At 41.2% G+C, this 22,911-nt stretch overlaps 1 protein-coding gene across 2 annotated transcripts in view; it reads right to left on the bottom strand.

Annotated features, from left to right (window-relative positions):
- LOC146867623 (zona pellucida sperm-binding protein 2-like) overlaps positions 1-22,911 on the bottom strand; it is a 234,594-nt gene that overhangs the window by 120,301 nt on the left and 91,382 nt on the right. For both annotated transcript variants that reach the window (XM_085615017.1, XM_085615016.1), the window contains exon 10: positions 13,401-13,524. In XM_085615017.1, coding sequence (XP_085471143.1) covers positions 13,401-13,524 — 124 coding nt within the window. The remainder of the gene's footprint in view (positions 1-13,400; positions 13,525-22,911) is intronic.

Genomic DNA, 22,911 nt, shown 5'->3' with positions numbered 1-22,911 from the left:
GGAGTAAGAGTAATAAGGGAGTTCAAAGTTTTTAGGAAAAATTTTAAGTATTACAGTTACTCTTCCCTGTCAGAGACGGAAAGTCCAAACAGAATGGTCAACATTGCTTTCAGGATAGATTATTGCTTCAGAGCAACAACCATCAACCTTTACTGAAAGTCAAATGAGAACAAAATTAAAAACAGGATGTAAGAAATGCCTTAAAGTCTAGGGAGACTAGAGGGTGAGAGCGATTGAATCTGTACCATAAGCAAAGCTGCAGGAAATTGGTGGTACTTTCACTGTCTCACACGGACTTTAACTTCCCTCTGCCTTCAGCAATATATCACACAAGCCAAGACCAATATCCTTTGGAATTGCTTTAGAAGCGGCATGGTATGCTGAGCACCATAGGTGATGTGCCACTATAGAGTTCCATATCACTGTGTCAATATAAGCAAACACAGGAAGTGAATCCGTGATGAAGCACGCCACAGTGCTGTCATACTTTTGATAAATACGCTTGCATGAATTTGGCCTCTGAAATAAGGAGGTGAAGTTCTCAGCAGCCAATTTGACTCACCCACCCTTTTAACCACACTCAAGTTCTCGATGCGTGGCGCAGAGGATGTGTGTGTGAGAAAGTCAGTTGCAGCAGCTCCAGTGAGGCTTGCTTGGGAATCCTGAGGCTCAAGCAAATGACAGATTTGGCCAGACTTGATCCTTGGATATTTTAGTAATGCAAAAACTATTTCATCTGTGCTTGTGCAGATTTGAGACCCATCGGGTGCCATCATTTTCAAAGTAGTAGTGCCCCAATTTAGAATTGAGGGAAATTTAAGGCATGGATTTACTTTTAATGTGAACCTTGTTAATTAATCTCAGAGAGCTACATATCCCTGTTATATGAACCTTTGCAAGGAGTTTTGGGAGCGGAAAAAGCGGAGTGCTCATCTCTAGAAAGATAAACTGCTACATAGTAATTTGGAGGAATCATTTATAAAAGGAACAGTATTCCTGGAAACCGCCATAAAATATTTACCAATGTCTGAGAAATTGGGTAAAGTGACTGATTTAGAGAAAGAAAAAGCATGAATCAGCAAGGCTTATGTGAAATAAGTTGTTTCCAGATCAGTCATTTCTTTTTGCCACCCCTCAGGATCTTCTGTGGTTCAGCCCCAGGCACGTTCATCTTTCATCATAGAACTCCATTAAGACCTTTGTATGGTTAATAGTGGTCTCAGCTCTTGGTATAGGTTTCTCGCTGCAGCTAGACCAGCCCTGATTTACCAGGAAAAACACAGAAGACTCTGGTAAAAGCCCCAATGTTCTAACCAAACATTTCCCAGGTGAATGAAAGTTCAAGAAACTTTATCTTGTGGCTGTGACAAAGGTCTGACCACAACAATTAAATGACCAAAGTGACAGCATTTTGTTTGCTTCACAGATGACAAACCTACATCTGTTAATTTGTTTCTTTGGTTTGTCCCCTAAACCCTTTCCCTTGGGGATCATTGAGCTGGTCATGGTTTTATTAAATAAATGTAAATGTAAATGTAGTTGAGCTTATATAGCGCACAGCTACCCGCTGTGAGTTTCCCGGCGCTTGCTTAGGGAACCCGTCCTGGTATTCCCCTATGAGATAGCAGGGTATCCACAAGGTGAAAGTCAGGCATCCCGCCGCGAGGGGCCGTTGTGGAGATTAAGCAAGCTATTGCCCAGAGTCGCAGAGTGTGAACCCGTGAGTCGAGGAGGCACCGGGGCGAGAATTATCGAGTCCGTGGAATTTTTAGCCCAAGGCCCGCCGAGGCGGGGAATTGAACCCTGGTCCAGGACCGATCTCAGCTTCTGGGTCTGCCGCCTCTAACCCCTGAGCCACACATCCACTGCAATCAGGATCACAGGCGACTGCTGGATTCCCTTTGCCTCTGCAATTGTGCAGGGAAAAGAACCACGTTTCAAGAGCTAACTTTTCGGACACAGGATTGCCAATTTGAAACCAACAACAAATGTTACTAGCATATTGCAAATTAATACATACACTTTGAGTAGATTCAAAGTCACCTTGAAGTGTCTTTTTGGAAGATGTCAAACATAAGCTCTTAGCAGACCGAAATATAAATGGCAAAAGGTGAGACAAAAGCAAGCCTTCAAATACAGGAAATAAAGGCAAGCAAAAAAAAAAAAACCAGAAACAAAAAATTAAGATCACAATGTGAGGATGGAGGCAATCGATAATGTAGTGGTGAATCTGCAAACTTAGACTTTGTCTTAAGGAACACATCAGATTTTGAATTACTGAGGTATAGCCATTTAGCATACACATTACATAATTTAAAAGTTGATCTGCTTAGAATTGATAATTAATCTCAGAAAAGTCTTTCAGACTGTACCACATAAATCCTCAGATACTAAATCTGCAATTAAAACCACTGCAGTCCGCATCAAGGATTAAGATTTTCAAACTTTGCATTTTTTAAATGAGATGCATGACAAAATTCTGGAGGAACCTGCTGAATATGGTCTATACACCAATAGAGACTGATCTCAAATTGAACTCTACATTTGAATCCAAACAACCAAATGAAGATTGAGAAATTTTAAACAAATATAGCTTAAAAAGAAACTGATGCTATGAGCACAGCTAATATAGTCATTCAGAATAAAAGACCATAAAGTATGTTCCACTAATGGAATAATGGAACAACAGATTCTAAAGGATTATGAACACAGGCATCTTAAAGTTCCAATGTATTTCTTTCCCAACATCCACAAAGGAGAATCAAATCCACCATGAACACCTAAAATACTTGGTGTGGCGCTTGCAAAATATTTTTCTAAACAGACATCTAACATTATTGGTCTCTACTTAGACTCATACTATTTAAAACATGACATCTTAAATGTAACAGAGAAACCTCAATGGATCCTGACCATATTTTTAGTTACAATGGATGTGAGATCTTTATATACTTGTATTAGTCATGTAAATGATGTGGGAGCTAGAACTAGATTTCTCAATACTGAATCTGCTAACTATCACAATCTAATATTAATGAGACGGTGGCCTTTGTACTGCACAATACCTTTTTCTACACGGATGTACCCTAGGTTAAAAAATTGCTCCCCCAATGTCAACCGTTTAATGGGTTGGTATGAGGGCAAGCATATCTTCCGGTACTCATTAAGTGAGAATACACTGAAATCATTACATCTCTGACCTTTACAATCTGGATTGGAATATAAAAATCTGCTTAATTTCATAAAGGTTTAAATATAAATGACATTTGCTATGAACTAACTTTAGAATTCTGTGTCTCAAAAAAAGTTTAAATCGATGCCTTTTGACATCTTCACAGAACTTCCCAAAAAAGATCTGTAGCACCTCATCACCTTCCTGGAAAGTTTTGGTGAGATCTATGAAGCAAAGGCAGAGAAAAAGGGGGGGGGGGGGGGGGGGGGGTCTAAGAATGCGTTTTACCAATTCATTTTTTCATAGGAAATTTAGACAGCTATAGCCCAAATGGCTGAATGGATTTACACCAAATTTTGCAGAAAGCTAGACCTTGCCTAGAAAACAATTAAGGCTCAAACCGTTGTGCATTTCATGTAGTGGAGGATCCATGGGACCGCCAACATACCTCGAGACGAGATCTGATTGTCTGCCACCACAACAACAACGTAGTTCAGTTTCGTGGTCTTTGGTCTAAAGATGCAGGCTATAGAAGCATGTTTAGGTCTCATTTTATAAACTGTAGCAAATCAGGAAATATCAAAATATTTAATATTTTGGCTATGTTTGATTCTTTCATTAATGGGTAAAATGGCTGGTCTCAATCTTTCACAATAAGCACCATCACATTTACCCACAGAGATTGGGTGAAACTGATACGTCAGCCCCTTTTCTAGCAAGTCAGAATTAATAGGTGAATTGTCAAACACACCAAGCTTTAAACATTTAATGCAAGGTATAGTGACCGGTATGTGTGTAAAGAGTGCTGTCACCAAGCATCTGAGATAGGGATGAAAACAGGACACCAGACGTTTGTAAAACATGGAACGCAGTGTCACTTGGAATGATGCTGCAAAAAGTTCTTACCAAGTTCAACAAGGATTGGAGTGATATGGTTTGTATTTGCAGTAATTCAGCTACGTATATGAAAATGTGTGATGAACTGTCAAAATCACTACCTGAGCTGAACTGCTTCCCTGTAAGAGATCCTTGCCATTTGCTAGATGGTATGCTGAAAGCATCCTTACAATCTTCAGAGTTCATGAAGACTGCTATTGACTTTGTAGTCCATTCTGGTGCACAGTTTCGTTATGCGCGATAGCTAAAATGCAAATAATTCTCATTTTGTGCTTTGTGTGGCATCAAAGAAAGCCATCCCAACGGTTTCATTTAACCGGTGGTTCAGTCCTAGAGGCCGTGAACGCTATATTATCCAAGAGGCAACCTTTTACAGATTTTTGCTTAGTGATGCCAAATTGAAGAAATGTAAAGACATTTGGTTGCATATCGATAGTGATGTGAAAAAAGTACACTGTAAAGGGGAATTTTCTCTGGACTTTGAAAGGTACCACTTCATTTTTGACCGCTTCAATAACTGATGGCATATGCGCCCAGTTCAACACATGTTGCAGAACCTGTCCCAGAGAATCACAATCTTCAGGTGCACCAGTATTGGCATTGAAAGCTATGTCAGTGGCCAGAGTTCGCAAATTGTGTACTGGCTGTTTTGCTGTTGCCCGTATCAAGTGTTAATGTTGAGCGGTCCTTTTCACAGATAAATGTTTACATGGGAAGAAAAGCATGACCAAAGACTCACTAAAGAATTTTTGTATCGTATACTACAATAAGTTAGAGAATTAGATTTTTTTTATTTGAACCTCATACCCTGTACGCATACAGTCTATACACATGCACTATCAGTGCACAAAGTAAGCAAAAATAAAAGCAAAACATTCCATAAACACCGGAAAAACAGGTTTTTAATGCAACAAAAATGTAGAACTATTCATAACCACTGTTTAAGGTATTGAAAACACTGAAAAAAACCCTCCAAAATTTACCAAAGATCGAACATGAAAATAGTAAAGCCTAATTACACCAATCATCCATACTCGCCCATGGGGGTTTTGGTAGCAGGCTACTGCCAACGCCCAGCTGGTGGGCATGGCTTGTGTGCAGCAGAGGGGTCCAGGGACAGGGCCTGGCCCGTGGCCAACCCCACACTGCACATGGGCAAAGGCTGTGCACGGCATGGGTTTTGATGCCCACTAGGGGTTAGATGTAGTGCCTGGCCCCAAGCGCATAACACACAAGGCCGCTATTACGTTATCGCAATTAAATATTGCTTTACTTTAATAAAAAAAACACTAGACATTCACTCAAAAAACGAAAGGTTAAAGTAACTAATAAGTTAGGTATGGTAACAATATTACTTTGTATTAAAAAAAACCTTCGATATTCACAGAAAAAACAAAGGTTAAAAAGATGTTAGTTAAATGAAAATGTCTGTTAAAATATACCGTTTTACACAAATCCACTGAAATTCACCAGTTATAGTTGTCTAAAGTAACTGTTACACACCCCAACTATAACTAGCGCCCTTGCTGTACACTGCTAATTACCTCCAACATTACATCGGTCATGACATGTTCTATGACATCATTGATAACATGATGTATCACAAATGACAATTGATTACAACATTGAGATTGGCGGGGGGTGAGTTAGTTACTTTAGGGCTCAAGTTAGTTATGAGAGATTAGAACTTGTGGATTTCAGTGGTTTTATTCTCCAACTGAAATGTTCACTTAATATCACTAACATTTGATTCTTTTTCATTGAAGTATCTTTAAGAGGAAAAAGTGATTAATCCAGGATTTAGAAAACCAGGACATAATGAGAATGTGTGTTAAAAACACTTCTAGGTGGACCAAAACAAAAAGGAGAAATTACTACAAGACAACATACACAAAAAGCACTTCGAGTTATGAAGATCTGGTGAGACCTTTCAAAAAACAGAATGCTGAAGTAATCGCATACATTCATATGCATAGATTGGAACTACAATAACACATAAGGACTTTGTATGTGATAAACATTTGTTGAAATTTAGAAGAGGATCACCTACAGTTTTCTTGTATATGTTATTTTTAAGGCGAAAATCAATTCCAAAATGCAGCAGAGGCTATATACGGTCAAAGACAGTCAATCAAATGGTAAGAGCGGTAGAAGCTGGGGTTTAGACGGCTGATGCAGAGCTCTTTAAAGAGGTGAGCCTTCGCCTCTTTCCTAAATTGAAGCAGTGTTGGGGTGGTCCCGATTAATATGGGATGATGTTCCAGATCCTGGGTGCATAGCCGGAAAAGGCCTACTACTCCTAGTCTAAAGTCTGATGCGTCCAGGCTGTGAGCAAGATAAGCAGGGGTACTGTCATGACAGATGCGAATGACAGCTAGTTTTGAAGATGGTGCAGGCTAGCAAAAGGAGTACGATTTCCAGCAGTATGGGTGGGGGGGATGTGATCATATTTCTACAGGCTCTGGATGAGACTTTCTGCAACATGTCTGGTAGGCCTTAGAGTAGGGCATTACTACCATCCAGATACAAGACTACAAGGTAATGAAAAGCAATTCTAAAGACACCCTCTGGAAGAAATGGTGTCACTTTCTTTATATAGTTGGTTCCATGCTGTCTGTTTTGTCAACATGTGCCTGGAGGGTGAGGTTGGGGGTCCAGGGTAAATCAAAGTGACTTGGCATTCAGTGAAAGTTGGGGTTCAAAGTACGGTTGGGCAGTAAACTCCCCTCCTCTGGCAGAGGAAACATTTTTCCCCCACTCTTCATGCAGTTTTAGAAAAACTGTGCCAACCACTACATGGTAGAGTTTCTCACGTGCGGCTCCCCAACGGTAAGTTGGTTAGCGAGAAAACAAAGAGCTAGACCACCTCCTGATTAGATTTCTCAATGTGGGTGGGCATAGCAGATCTGTACTGCTCATTGAGGAAGCTAGCGCTTGCGGTGTAAAAGCTGCTGCTCAAGTAGAAAATGTATTCAAGTGCCAGAAAGAAGCTGGGCACTTTGGCATGCTGCCATTTGTGCTGATTTTACAGCACGAGAAGCTCCTGGCTCTAAAAATCTGTATAATAAACTGCAACTCTGCCTCTCGCGACACTCCGCTGAATCGGTTTTTGGATAACTCTGCGGAGTGAAACTTCCACCCAGGCCTAATTCTAATCCATCAAGATTCAGGACATTGAGTCAGGTTTGTACTGTACCTTGCTAAGTGTTCTTGGCAAAAACCAGGACTTTATTCTTGGTTGCCATTAGCTTTTAGGTAGGTGCTGGACATCCAGGATCTGGATAATACATAAGCAGTGTTTGAGACTGAAAAGCCTTTCAAGTACAGTTGTGAATCATCATCATATTTAATGATCTTCATGAGATTATCTGAGTAGAGCACGAAGTGGCCCCATGTGTAGGTTCAAAATGAAAGGAAGTAGTATGGAGCCCTTGGGAGCTCCACAGGCGAATGGCATTTCTTGTGAAATGGATGTGCACATGACAAATTGGTGTTGGTTGGAAAGGGAAAAGGAGAACCAGTTAAAGACAGACGGAAAATCCCATTCGACACTCAAGGGTGCGAATTAGCATGGTATTGTCGACCAGCAAACTAGCAAACACTGTTCTTTGTCCAAGTTACACTATCAAGCATGTTTAACAGTCTGGACCAATAGTTTTCTATATGTGGCAAAAGTAATAGTTGCAATTTTATCTTGGCTAAACTGGAGTTTACAATTTGTGTTAATCTAGAATGTGCAATGTTAGACGAGGCAGTACTTAATACTGTATATGTGATCACTTCGGTCTGTCAACATGTGGGATTTAGAATACAACCAGAGAGGCAAAAACAGCAAGAACATCTAGGAGACTCACATTTTAATTAAATAAAGAGGACCGATATTAAAAGTATTTTGTATGCAACTACTCACAGTAAGCCTCATCAAAAAGAAAAGGCATTCAGCATAAATTGTGAGAAAGAAGCATTCTGCATGAGCTACAAAGCTACAACAAGTAGACTCAAAGAGGAGGACCTACATATTTTTCTATGCAAATAGTATGCAAAATATTTACAATTGTTTTCACGCAGTCTTTGTAAAGCAATGTATCACCTATAAGTCCTCATAAATGTGCCCTATGTTGGGTATAGGGTAGCTAGCCAAATCATATGAGCTTGAATTTCAATAAGGGAAAGCAGTCAGTTCAAATCTTGCTGAAGGAATCAATATGAAACATGAAACTATTTTTATCCATAGAGTTTATCCTGTTTACCAAACCAATTCTATACCATACCTGGTTGTTGCTCCTAGTTCGCAAATTACTGTGAATTGACATAGTACATCAGAAATAATCCTAGTGATAGGCTGCTGAAATGCATGCCACCTTTTCAAGATAGGAGGCATCATAAATGTTTGTGCCTATTTGGTCTAGAAGACTTGTTTACCCAGGAGAATCCCTTTTTAAGGGAACCTTTGTTAGGTTCACTGGAGTATACATTGCTGTACTCATCAAGATAAATATGATCACAACACTATACAAGAAAATTCTTATATAGTCTTACTTGTTTCAATATGGAGTTTAACTTTGTATGATAATGAACAGTGTAGAATAATTTAAGTGTAGCTTCTCCATGTGTACGCTGTCGTTCTAAGATAGCAGATGCTATAAAAATCATCTCAATTTTTAGGCTGGTGTCTTCTATTGAAGCTGCAAACGGACCATCATGCCAATTTGTTATTGCCAGAGGTACGGCTAACTTTCTAGGGGCATTATTTGAACCAAGTTACTCTAATTCTTGGGTAAATATGGTCAGATGTTCTTTGCTCAGATTCAGTTTTTTTCCAGATCTGCTTTTAGATTTTAGAACAAAACTGGCACATTATTGAAGATGCCTGCAGAGGAATTTAATCTTAGACTTAATATCTTCCAGCACTGAATATATAACAGCAATTATAAGTAATTCATCCTGCATCAAAATTGTAAGCATGTCAATAAATACCTACATGCTAATTAACCATTCATTTTGAATTTCTTCTTTTAGATCAGGCTTTCCTTTGACACTTGTCAGAAAGGGTATGCCAATTTGTACTTTACAAATTACTTTGGTATTATGAAATAAAAAAGATTTATAAAGCGCAAACCGGTTACCCGAAGGTATCAAGGCGCTAGCTCCTCAGAACAAACGGACATCGTTAGATCTTGACACATGGTTAGAGGTTAAACAACCATGTCTTCAGCACATTCCTGAATACCAACCGGTGCGTCGCATCCTTCAATTACTGGGGGAGAGAGTTCGAGTCTAGTTGTCCCAACCAAAAACCTTCTGCCTCCCCAAGCACTTTTCTTGAACCTAGGGATAATCAGATTGTGAGATTGAGCTGAGCATAGCTGGCACGCAGGGACAGAGGCGAAAATTTTGCTAAAAATAAAAAAAAAATTAATAAAAAGACTGGCCTATATCATGAGTTGCTTTAAATGCTATGCACACGGCTTTACACTCAATGCGTCACTTCACTGGTAGCCAGTACAATTCCTTTAAGGCAGCGGTGGCCGATTTCTGCTTAGGGATATTCAACAGAAGCCAGGTTGCAGCATTTTGTAGGATCTGAAGTTGTCACACATTTAGACCAGAGATTGATAAAAAAGGCCATTAGAATAGTCGGCCCTGGATAGGACCAAGGCTGTGATCACCAGCTTGCTCAACTCCACGGGAATGAACAGAAGACTCTTACTAAGTAATTTTCACATATAGAAAGATGCGGAGGTAACCTGGTTCACATGACCTTCAAATGTGACAGAGGACAGAGGGTAGGGGACCAAAAGGAAGTGTTGCTACTGAAGAGCAGCACCTCGGTTTTATTGGTGTTCAACTTCAAGCAGTTGGTTGCCATCCAGTCTCCGACTTGACGGAGGCAAGTGTAGAACTGATATGCCGTTTGATGGTGTCCCTGTCACCAACACCACAATCTGGGTGAAGACAGCATAGGATATTGCTGGGAAGCCCAGTGATCTAATCAGCTGGGCCAATGGGGCCACATGGACATTAAAGACCCCACAAGGAGGTGTGAAGTTCTGGGGCTTAAGTTCCGAAATCACAACAAATTGTTTTCGGACAAAAAGGCTCTGAGCAGAGATAGGGCTTTCCCTTTGATGCATATCCATTCAAGGTATTCCAGTAATTTTTTATGATTCACTGTGTCAAATGCAGCGGAAAGATAAAGCAGCACCAGGGCTGCGCTACCCCCCCACCTCGACTGTCTGCCTGATCTGTTCCAAAGCAGATATCAGTGCCAGTTTTGTTTGTTCCATTACTTTTGTTTGTGCTTCGTGATGTCCTTTTTAGGTCTTGCCTGGCGTAGGCTGCGCGCATGCGTAGTCTCGCTGGCGAGATTGTGTTAACAGGGTATTTTCTGTAAGGGGCTTTAAGCCCCGCCCCTCTGTTCCATTGGCCGGCGTCACCGTTTATGCTAAACGGTGGCCAGCCATTGGAACAGAGGTGTCGATGATGTTTTTGCTTGGCTTTGAGCCATCCCATTTGGACGGACTCGCTTGCTTTGGTCGCAAAAGGTTTCTTATCTTTATAGGGCCAAACACATGGCCCCATAAAGACAAGAAACCTTTTGGCAGGCGAGGCCGTCCAAGTGGCTCGGCAGAAAAAGCAGAGCAAATAAGTCATGGCGTGCGCTTGTTTTACCATGACGCGTGCTTCATTCGCAGGCACCCACATACTGTGCGCTGCGTTTTTCATGCACATATCAGGCACTTAACTTTTGTTCAGCATGCCTGCTTCACTTATGCACATACTGGGCGCTGCGCTTTTAAGCTCCTCCAATTTTTAAATAATGCTCAACGCGGTGCCCATTTTACAAGCGCCACGCATTAATTTGATCTGCAGCTTCAGAGATGCATCTGCTCCCCCTCCAGCTGCCAAAAACAAGCTGCCTATTTGACCTCCTCCCTAGTCTTTATCAGTGGCCGGGCAAAACCCTCTTCCGGATCACCTCTCTAGCCTCAGACTGCTCCGACCTGCCCGCCTCCCAGCTGATCAGCAACCCACAACACCAGAACAAGTTGTGTGGCTGGCAGGAACTACGGACTCCGTACAGTAATTCATTGACCCCATGCTGTTTGTTTCTTTTTTATTTCAATTTTTTTTTACTTCTTATACGCAGAAGGATTATTTAACTGTTGATGCCTGCCGGATCAGCATTAACAATTACGTGGAAGCGTGATAGCTTGGACTTTTTGATGTTAAATAATTTTTTTAAAAATCCAATTTTACTCGCCATGAACATGACCCGAAAGTATTGGAGTGCAAAGCAATACTGGATAATGGAATCTAACATGGACGTACATCTGTTCCAAAAGGGTGGCCACAGCAGAAGAACAAATACAGAAAAGACAGGGTCCGTCTTCTATCTTTACCACTGTCCATGCCTCTGTGGGCGTCAGTGAACCGGGCGAAGAGGCCTCCCTCTCCCCCCTACGAGATCCGGCCTCTTATGTCACAGGCGTCACTTGCAAGTGAGTTTTGAGCTTTCTATTTTATATCTGGCCCGTTCCTATGATGTGCCTTTATTTCCCTGGTCTTTCGTTTTATTTATTCCTTCTGCAGCGTGAATGGGAGAAGGTCAGTGACTTGTACGAAGTGTTAATCAAAATACAGGTTTGCAAGGCAATAGGTCTCACATTTACGCTAGTTTGAGCTATTGGCATTCTAAATGACAATGTCTTTTATTCAGGTTTTGGTTTTAAAACCTAAATAAAAGGCATTTTTATTTACAATGCCAATAGCTTAAACTCTTGCAAATGCGAGACCTATTGCACTGCAAATGCTTGTTTAATATACTTTGGTATCACTGCCGCCTTGGTGAAGCAATATCATAACAGTTTCTCATGTGTCGGCAATTCTTATAGGATTTCTTTCCTTGAAGAGTAACCATAATACTTCCAATATTCAAAAACAAAACTTTAAAGCTCACCAATTTAACATTTTCTTGTGTTTTAAAATCTATAGGAGAGAAACTTGGCGCTCCTTTCAATATAGTGGAAATACCAGTTTGACCAACCAGTAGTCTATGCAGCAGCTTGTTATAGGGACAACCATTCACTCTTGCAATAGCAGGCAAAGCAAGAGTGAGCTAGATAAAATAAAAGATAAAAAACACATGGGTGGACTGCTAGAGTTAATCATGGCCACAGCCCTGCTGAACCTATTAAAAGATGCAGCTTCAAGTTTTATGACATTTGGCATTGGACCCACATTTAGGTATCTGTATCAAAAGCACACAAGCAGCTTAAGTGACGGGGGCAGTTCTACACTTCGGTCCAGCAACCCAGGCCTCAAGTCAAATTGAACATACATCTCGAACACTTGTGTGGCGCCACCAGTATAACAGAGCAGTTGGCCAGAAGTTGGAGAATTTAGTAAGGACATGATGCTATTGAACGCACATGGGAAAATGGTGAACAACATCCCGATTTTGCAAACATTCTGCAGTATTTGAACAGTATGACATTTTACTACAATTGCCAGATCATTTTAATCTGATTAAAACCTTGGACCTTTAGGGGATATTGACAGGCAGAGCAAATGTGTCAATCATATCACACCTCCTGCATAGAGCCAAAGGGTTTGAGGTTTGTATTTTTTCCACAATGTGTCGACTATTTCCCATATGGCCAAAACATTTTTTCTGCTGTATATTGTTTGTAGCAGGCACACTTTTTGAAATGGCACATAACGCGTATTTACTTCTCCACAATAATAATGCTGAGAAGTACCGCAGTTTTTTTTTGATGGATAGATTTTCAGCAAAGATTTATTTAGAAGGTGAACGCTTTGGAATGGAAGTTATGATTGTGTGCTGGAAGGGTGGAATAAGCAAAGCATTCCATGAATTTGGTTTCCTGCCTTGTCCAGTAAAAGATTGGTAAATAACGAAAGACAACAAAAACAAATTACGTTGCACTACTGGCAAATATGGATGCTAAGTGTGAGGAACCACAAAATGACTGATCGGGCCATTTAGGGGTGAAAATTTCACAAGTTGAACCGTCAGCAGAAAAATTGCATGAAAAATAGGAGGCTTAGCGGGGGATATTTAAAATTTCACCAGGTACAAAAATAAACGAATGCAGGGACAGTAGGAGTTTAAAGCAGACATTCTTTGGCATAGTTCCATTGCCAGTGTTTAACATTGGAGCATTTGAAAAGGGCAACCAAAATGATCATACAAAGAACAGTTTTCCACACTTCTGCCAATCTCCGATTCACGCTCAAATCTAAATTAAAGTGCATATTAAGTTCTTTTCATCATGGGGTGACAGAAAAATATATTGTGAGTTCTTACCTGGAGTAGTTGGCACAGTGCATTGACATTCTGGATATATCGCCATTGGAAATGCAGTTCGTTTAAAAAGGAAAGTCAATTTTATACTTGAAAGAAAGGTGGTCTGCGTCAGACATTTGTTTTTCTGAAAGAAACAAGAGTTCAGGCATTAGTAGATATGGATATATAGATACACACACTTGGGCTAATACACACCACAAAGGGGTTGGGGGTTTCTACAATAAGAAATGCAGGAAACTAGACTTTGTAAATTCAAATTTTGCGAAACAAGTGTAAAGCAGCATTGAGAAACAGTCTTGCACAAGAAAAACCTAGAACGCCTCTTGCTGTAAATCGCGCACCGCCATTGTAACATTCTGCTCAGGAGAAATTTTTTAAATATAACAAATACCGAGCGGCGGCTCCTCCGCAACGGCTGAGGGGTATCGCCCAACTGGCACAGCCAGCAGCCGAAAAATAAAACTACATTTAATTTTTTGGCAGCTGGATGAGCTAGCATGTCTGGGGGTGAATGGGGCTGGGCAATGGGAGGGAGGTGGGTGGGGCAGAGCGATGTGCACTAAGATGTGCATGTCTGTTTGGACGGCCTTCTTAGGCCTGCCCAACAGACATGGGCAGCTACGTTTCACAGCTGAATTGCTGAGAGTTGATCAGAGGCCACGCCCACTTTCTCCACCACTCAAAAGCGCCTCCTGGCCCACTGTTGCTTGGGAGATGAAGTCCACTTTAGTCCTGAAGCTCTCAGGACGCAAAGGGACCTCATCGCTCCACCAGCAGTGCACTGACAGGCGTGTTTGCAGAGTGGTGGGAAAAGGGGCGTGGCCTCCGACCACATCTCAGCAATCCCACTATGTGGGGCTTACTGGAGGTAACAAGTGCGCTAGTTGGACCCAAGAACCCTCAGGACCGAAGGGGACTTCATGCCCCAACCAAGAGCACGCCAGGAGTCACGTTTGCAGAGTAGTGGAGAAAGGGGACAGGGCCTCAGCGAGTTGCCGGCTTCCATTTTTTTTTATATTTCAGGAAAGAAGGCTGTGTGGGCTAACTTTCTGCCAAATTTGGTGTAACTGTTCAATAGTTAAGGCTGTAGCTGCGTCAACAGTTTCCTATGGAAATTAACATGGAGGAAAAGCATTTTGTGACCCCCCTTTTTCTCAGCCCCCGTTGACGAATCACCCTGAAACTTTCAACACAGGAGCTGAACTGGGTGGTGTGTTAGTTTTGAAAATGTCAAATATTCAAACAACGCCAAAGATATTGCCAAAAGAAAAAAAGCTTTTCCTATAGAAACAAGGCCTTAACTATAGCTACCTACTGGTGACTGCCCATACCATATATCTACATAGTAGGGATACCCTGTTTCCCCCTCCCCCCGTTGGCTTCTTGGGGGGAATAAAACCCCCAAAATTTGCAACAGTCAAAATGTTGCAAGAATTGAAAAAACTAAAATTGTGTCACGGCCCCCATATCTGAGCAGTCATAGGCCCCAGGGTGCCCACCCCTGGGGTGAAATTTAAAAAAAAAAAAAAAAAAAAAAAAAAAAAGAAGGGGTTGCAGCCCTTCCCCTGACCCTCCAGAGACCCCAGGGACCATTCCCCATAGTTTGTTTTGTCTGGCTAGCGGGCTGAAGAATGTGTAAGGAGGTGTGCTACTTCTAATTTGAAGGCGGTAGATAAATTGTAAATGAGTTAAAACAAGAATTTAAGTTTATGTATATTAAGCATGGTTTGTATAGGGAACTATAAGTAAGTTTTAGCCCTTGGTTTTCATTGAATTGCAAAAGTTTTTTTAAAAATTTGTAATAAAAATGTGTTTCAAATTAGAGTTCAGTGTCGCGAGTTGAGAATCGTTATGTGGAGTATCTTACAGTACAGCGGAGGAGAGTTGTGAAGTCTTGTCAAAGTGGAGTATTGCAGATTTGAATAGAGTGGTGCATCATGCAGTGTAGTAAAGTGTTATATAGAGTAGTGGCATGGTGTCTTCTATAGTGAAGTCACGTATCAGACTGGAACAACGAGTTGTACAGTGGACGGGTGAGTCAAACAATAGAGTTGGGAGTCAGACTGTCAGAGTAGAGCGTTTTAGAGTAGAGTATTGTCAAGTGGAGCGTAAGAGTACAGTGCATGAGTGCCGTAGATTTAAGTGGATTATCAGAGTGAAACTGAGTGGCTTGTCTTCAAGAGTCAGTTTAGTACGGTGGCCTAGAGTGGATGGCCATATAGTTTTTTTTTTTTTAGTACTGTTAGACAATGGAGTTGTAGCTTCTCCTTTAAGTTGTGGTTCTGGGTTGGAATGTAATGACATGGGAGAGAATGTACGGGGGACTGAAGGGAGAGTTGGAGTTGATGTCTGCTGTCATCGCTGTACATCTGGTGGGGGTTTTCATGGTTCCAGAATCAGGAGACCACCATTGTATCTTCAATATTACTGTGTAAAGTACAAATAGTATTAGGATGGTATTATCTTTGCATCCTCAAGTTAATTGAGAATTGTTATTTTCTTTTCCTAAAATTGTGATTTACTTATGTATCTGCTTAAGCTGTTTTATTTTATTATTCTTCTGACCTATTTCTTTTGTGTTCTTACATTTTTATAAAGGGAAGATGTGTTGTAGCTTCTCCTTTAAGTTGTGGTTCTGGGTTGGAATGTAATGACATGGGAGAGAATGTATGGGGGACTGAAGGGAGAGTTGGAGTTGATGTCTGCTGTCATCGCTGTACAGCTGGTGGGTGTTAAGAATAAACTCATTAAGGAGACTTCGTGTGAAACATCCTTATAATAGGAGTGGTTTAGAGCAAAGTATGGTACAGATGTGTAGAGTAAGATAATATGTAGTTGAGTATAGTGAAGTACACTGGAGTGGGGTAGAATGGAGTGGTGTAGCATACAGTTGAGTAAAGTGTCATAAATTGGAGTGACCTTTTATGCAGTAGAGTAGTGGTGTCATAGTAATGAAAAGCGATTTAGAGTAGATTGGAATACAGTCTAGTTGAGTTTTTGGAGTAGTGTACAGTACAGTGTTGCAGAGTGTGGTAGAGTGGCTTGGCATACAGTGTTATAGTGTACAATAGAATAAAGTGGCATAGAGTGGAGTAGCGTAGAGTGGAGTAGCGTACAGTGGAGCCATGGATTAAAGTGGGGTGCAGTAGCATACAAAATTGTGCAGTGTGTCGTATAGTGGATTAGAGTATTGTTGAGTAGTACAGAGTAGTGTTGCACAGCAGTTGTTCCCAAACTTTTCCAACCCACGGCTCCCATGACCTATTGGCAGTGGTTCCCCATTAGGTTACTTTTTTGGGGCGGTTGGGGTGGGCTGGGAGATATAAATACCGGCCTCAGGAATACTTCCATTTTTCTCTTAAAAATGATTAGAATAAAGCAGATTAAGGTATTATAATCATAGAATTATTCAAATAAAAATAGAATATTTAATAATAAGCTTAAATTAAGTCAGAAACAATACAAGGGAAACTGTTCAGCACTGGGGTTTGCATATGGTATCACGAGTGTACAAAATACTAAACACTACAGGAATCCGAGACAAGTCTCAGCCCTTAAGGGTATTGTCCATGGAAATACACGGTAGTTGTATGCGTCTATTTCTGACAAAACCCCTTCGACGACATGGAACTTATACAGTAACTGATTCTGCTGCGACAAATGCTAAAATCATGACTACGCTCTACAGGTGTGTGTTAAAGGCCATCCGAGGAGCTGCTGGAGGAAAACATCTGATTGGTGTTTGATGAGCTGTTAAATGACCCACAAGTGAAGACCTGATTAATTTAAAAACCTGCCGACCAGATCACTCCTCTTAAGGAACAAATATTGGACGTTTCGTAGGAAACACTGATTCATTACATTTTTTGGGTGCTGTGACCAAGTGAAGCGCAACACAGGCCATCACTATCTTTAATGAGAACCTTGCAGATTGTGTGTTCCCTGGAAGTTCCTTTAGTTAAGCTTAACATGTTGTGCTCTGCCCCGAGAAAAGCGAAGAAGAAACTGACTGATATGGTGAATGGTGGTCTGAGGGTGCACACAGTCCCAGAAGGATTAAGACTTTGTTGAAATGGGGAAGATCAACAATTCCTGTAGCCATTAATATTAAATCGTTGGAGGAAGGACAGATTGTGTCCCTGGCCTGCAATCGGAGGATACCCGTCCCAGTGGCGTAGGAAGGTCCGGTGGTGCCCGGTGTGGCAAATTAGTCACCCCCGGCTTGACAAAATGGCAAAAATGTTTAACACATTTTTCCCATTTTGTCACCCCCTCAGTGCTGACACCTAGGGCGGCCCGCACTCCTCTTCCTATCCTCTCTATATACTTTTGCTCTTCTTCAAAGCTGGTTCTCAGTTCAGGCAGAGGTAGCCGTGTTCTGGCACATGCGCACCATGTGAAGACGTGCAGTGCACACGCAAGCACCATGCAGTCTCCAGCCTAAGAAACTCCTTTAGCTTCCTTCAGCCTTGTACATCTTCCTTCATGCCCAACGACCTACGCCTCATTTTATGTCCTTCATGCTCTCTAGCAAGACCTAGTCCCAGAGGGGCAGAGTGTATGCCTTTTCTATTGCTTATGCTACCACGCTTTTATTAGAAAAGCAGGCGATTACTTCCCGCCTCAAAATTCCTCTGAGCTGTGCCAAAGTGAGTCTGCCGCGTGGGCTTTACTTTGCTTGCACCTTTGTTTTCAGAGGTACAAATACAATTAAAAAAATATATATACCCCGTAGGAAAGTGAGACCCCGCCATCTTGAAATACAGACAAAAGTAGAAAGAACATAGCTCCTTCTACTACCAAATGGCTTTTATGCTTGTGGACTCTGCAAAATGTGCAAACTTGCAGTTATGCAAAACAATTTGGAAATACGAAAGAAAATTGTTTGATCCCGAAATTGTTATTCATTAAACTGTTTAACATCTTTTTGGTGTTAATTATAAAATGCCTTTGCGGTAAGCAATACATTGGGAGCATCAGCAAAAGTCTGAAAATACACACTGCATAACATAACGGAGCCAATAAAAATCAGTTTCGCTACCACACAATAGTTTTTACATAAAGAGGGTAAAGTAGATGGCTTTAGATTTTGGAAATTGATAACAGTACCGCAAAATATAAGGAGGGGTGAAAGAACTGTCCTTAAAGCAAAAAGCAATGTTAACTTATTGCCGCTAAACCTTTTGTTTGTGCTATAGAATAATCAATATTTGTGACGATTGATCTTGCTGGACGATGCAGATGAAAGTTTTATTGCGGTTATATTAATGAATGTTCTAAAATTAATCCAGTAGAAGGCGTTAAAGACCAAAAGAAACCTTACATATTGAAACTATGTATGATTAAGCTCGGGATTGAGGTGCACTGTTAAAGCGGGATTGATTTTGCTGTACCTGGTTTGCTGCATGCTTGGTGCGCATCTGTTCGCGGAGCCCCAGGCTAGTCGAGGGCGCACCAGGGTGCTGCTGCGCACAGATTTGGAACCGTTGCTGTACAGTACAGTGTTACAGTGGAGTGTAGGGTAGGATAGACAGGAGTAAAGTTATTGAGACGCATACAATGGAGTTGCATAGAGTACACTAGTGTGTCATACAGTGGAGCTGCTTAGATTGTATTGTATGGTAGCATAGAGGGGTAAAGTCTTGTACAGTGGAGTGGTGTAACAGTGTAGTGAAGTACAATATTGTGTATTGGTGAGTTGGAGTGAAGTGGCTTAGCTTAAGCAGTAAAATGTTATGAATTGGAGTGGGGTCTCGTATAGTGGAGTGCTGGGTCGTATAGTGTAACTGTTGTACAATGGTGTACGGGCATAGAGTGGAGTATAGAGTTGGACAGTGGCATGTACAGGGAGAGGATGGGGTAGAATGTTGAATACCCTAGTGTGGTAGGCTTAGAGTGGAGGACAGTGTTAGTGGAGCAGAACGGGGTACACCGTAGTAGTGTAGAGCGGATTACAGTAAAGTGGAGTAGCATGCAGTGGAATACTGTACAGTGGAGTGTAGAAGAGTGGAGTGAGAGAGTGGAAACAAGTGGAGTGGTGTACAGTAGGGTGGGGTGTATTGAAGTGGCATAGCGTAGGGTCCAGCAAACTGCTATACATTAGAGTGCCATCTCATTCAGTAGAGTAGATTACTTTGTTGTACAGTTTTTGGAAAGATAGTAGAGTCGAGTGTTGGACAATAGAGCATATGCTATAGAGTGGAGTACACATTTGGACAGTGGAGTGTACAGAATTAGAGTAGGGTGGAGTTCTTTAGAGTGGAGGAGACTACACTGGAGTGGAATAACATGATATGTCAGAGTGGAATAATATAGGTAATGTACAGTAGAGTACCATATAGTGTAGGAGTGTACAATGGAGTGGTGTGCAGTGAAGGGGTGTAGACTGGAGAGGTGTAGAGTAATAGCACATAGTGGAGTGGGGTCAGTGGAATACCATACAGTAGAGCAGCAAAGATTGAATGTGTGTACAGTGTAATAGAGTAGAATGGAGTGGCCTACAGCGGAATAGTGCAAAGTGGAGTACAGTAGTGTGGTGTAGAGTGGCATCGCAGAGCGGAGTTGACTGGAGTGGCGTACATTGGAGCGGGTTCTAGTGGAATAGCATAGTGGAGAGGCGTAGAGCGGCGAGGCCTGCATTAACAGTCCATGCGATGGTGCACAGGCACCAAGACTTCCCCCCCCCCCCTCAATCCAGATGCAGCTCTCATGCAGGTAATACTATTACCCAGCATGAGAGAAGCACCGGGATTGGTCTGAGTGGCCTGGTTTGGCAATCTAAGGGACTGGGAGCCTGTCCCTGTTCTCCATCCAGCTGTGCAGCACCTCAGATTGGAGAGATCCAAGTGTGCATGCCAGTTTGGCAGTCCTAGGACGTCGGCCAAACAGACATGTGCACTTGTAGTGCCACCACTCCTCCCTGCTGCAGCTGCACTTTTAGGAGGGTCCACCCACCCTACTTGGTTGGCAGCCTAAAAAATAAAATGGTTTTATAATTTTATTTTTCATGTTTGAATCTTCTGGCTCCCAGCAATGGGGCGACGCTCCTCCGCCCTAACGGAGGAGCCACCGGTACAGTGCGATAGCGTAGAGCGGGTTGGCATAGAGTGTAGTGGTGTATCAGGAATGGAGTGGTGTAGTGTTTTATAGTATATTGTGGAGTGGCATACATTAAAGTGGTGTGGAGTAGGGTAGAGTGTAACAGCATGCAGTGGAGTGGCATACATTGAAGTGATGTCCATTGGAATAGCGTAAAATGAAGGGGCTGAGTGCCATACACTGAAGTGCTGTAGCGTGGCATACAGTGGAATAGCATACAGTGGATTTTTTAGAGGAGTGGCAGAGTGGAATAGCGTGGAGTGGTGTAGAGTGGAATAGCATAATGGAGTAGCGTACAGTCGAGTGAGACTGGAGTGACGTAGAGTGGAGGTGCGTACAGTATAATAGCATAGTGAAGTGGTGTAGAGTGGAATCTCATACAGTGGAGAGGCATAAAATGGAGTGGCATACATTGGATAGCGTATAGTGGAGTGGAGTCCAGTGGTGTGGTGTACGGATGTATGTGAAAGTTAACAGCAATGTAGATTATGTGTGCAGAGTAAGGCAAAAACGCAGATTGTGCTGCCTTGCATTTCTCCAAATTTACTAATCAACGCAGGGCCATGCATGGTGGACTTGTGTTGCTTTGTAAATCTGACTTAAGATTTGAATTGTCCATGCAACACCATGTGTGATGCAAGTATACCCCAATCCAATAACAAAGCTAGACCTTAGTTCCATTTTAGGCCTTGGTATACCACAGTAAATGTCGGGAACTATTTTTAATACATTTTTAAATACTTTTTTGGCCATGTTTCGCTGTAGTTTCATGAAATTTAATGATTCTGTGACAAATATCACAGAGTTTAAATGCCTCATAACAAATACTTAACTACAGTACCCAAAAAGATTCATGCATGCACCCTAATGTCTAATCCTGCGAAATTTCATGTAAATCTGTTCAGCAGTTTGTGCTACGTCAAACACAATAGTCTAAGGAAAATGCATTGGTGTAAAAAAAAAAAAAAAAAAAAAAAAATCAGGTTTGAGACCACCTGAATGATTCACCCAATTTTTTTTGCATCATCTCAAAATGCTATAGGTCTGGAAAGTTTTGTTGCAATTTATCAAACAGGAGGAAAGGTAGTAGGGAGCTAAAATCTGAGCAATTCCTATGTCTTGGAAGACCAACTATAACTATGGAGTGGTAATCAGATTTAATGTGATTTTCTTTTTATCTATTGTATTTGATATGTAATTGTTTATTGGTTTAACTACTTCGGTGACTATAGACGTCTTTCACCTGTTCATGTAGTAATTCCGAAATTGTACATATGCAGTCTAGTTTCATTTTTAGGCTTCCTTGCTACTTTTAAATAGAATTGCGCTATATATGAAGACCACAGTGAATAAAAGACCATTATTGTGGTTATAAAAATTTATGTTTCTTTCCAAGTGGCCAATTATGTCCTCAAAATAGTAGTTTGTGCAGCTTACTGCTAGGTCATTTTTTCATTTTGTTGCACAGGGTTACACAAGGAATATAGTTTGTTTGGCTTGTTCGGCCCATTGTATTTTGTGAACCATAGAGCATGCAGAGAAACGTATGTGGATTAAGATTTATTCTGTTTATAGCTTTCCATAAGCATACAATTATAAAAGGGTCTCAGTTAATGTAGTAAATCTGAAAATTTACATTTGCAGTCTAGTTTATTTTTTTGGGCTTCCTTGCTACTTTTAGTTGTATTGTGCTATATAAAGATCAATAAGTTGTTGACCATTATAACTTCATAATCACTTCATAACATCACTTGTACTAGTAAACAAGAATACTCTACATAATCTAATGTACATTGCTATGAAATTTCATTAAAATCCATTCAGCAGTTTTGCCTCTAAGTGAAAGACAAAAGTATATCAAATACTTTTTTCTTTGCACCGCTTGAACGAACACTGCCAAACTTTCAATCCTTCATTTTAAAGAGTGCAATAGGTCTACAAAGTTTTAGAAAAATTAGTCAAATGGGTGCAAAGTCATTAAGGGGCAGAAATCTGGGATATTTCTCTCTGGTAACCCTAACTACCTACAGTATCTATTGCCACATATTCACTGAAAAAAACAAGTTACAAGGACATTATAGTTAGGGACAGATTTCACGGGTACAAAGCCATTGAAATTCAGCAGGTAGTTACCCAAGCTAACTAGCTTACACCCCTGCACTGCTTATGACCTCACATATTACATCCCTCATTACATGGTCAATGACATCACTGATGAAGCTTATGACATCTGACACAACATTGATGATATCATCCAGTGAGTGTTTCACAAACATTTGAGACTTCGAGATAAATACTAAGCTACTGCATTATGTTAAATTACTATCTTTGTGCTACTGAGTGATGCAGTTTCTAATATAGGTCATCTGAGTGGTACTGATTGTGTGGGAGTGGGTGTGTGAGTGGCTGCATT

Source organism: Triturus cristatus, chromosome 1_2 (assembly GCF_964204655.1).
Source record: "Triturus cristatus chromosome 1_2, aTriCri1.1, whole genome shotgun sequence".
In the NCBI taxonomy this organism is placed as follows: domain Eukaryota; kingdom Metazoa; phylum Chordata; class Amphibia; order Caudata; family Salamandridae; genus Triturus; species Triturus cristatus.
The sequence above is the reverse complement of the archived record's forward strand: the minus strand, read 5'-3'. Positions and strand labels throughout refer to the sequence as shown.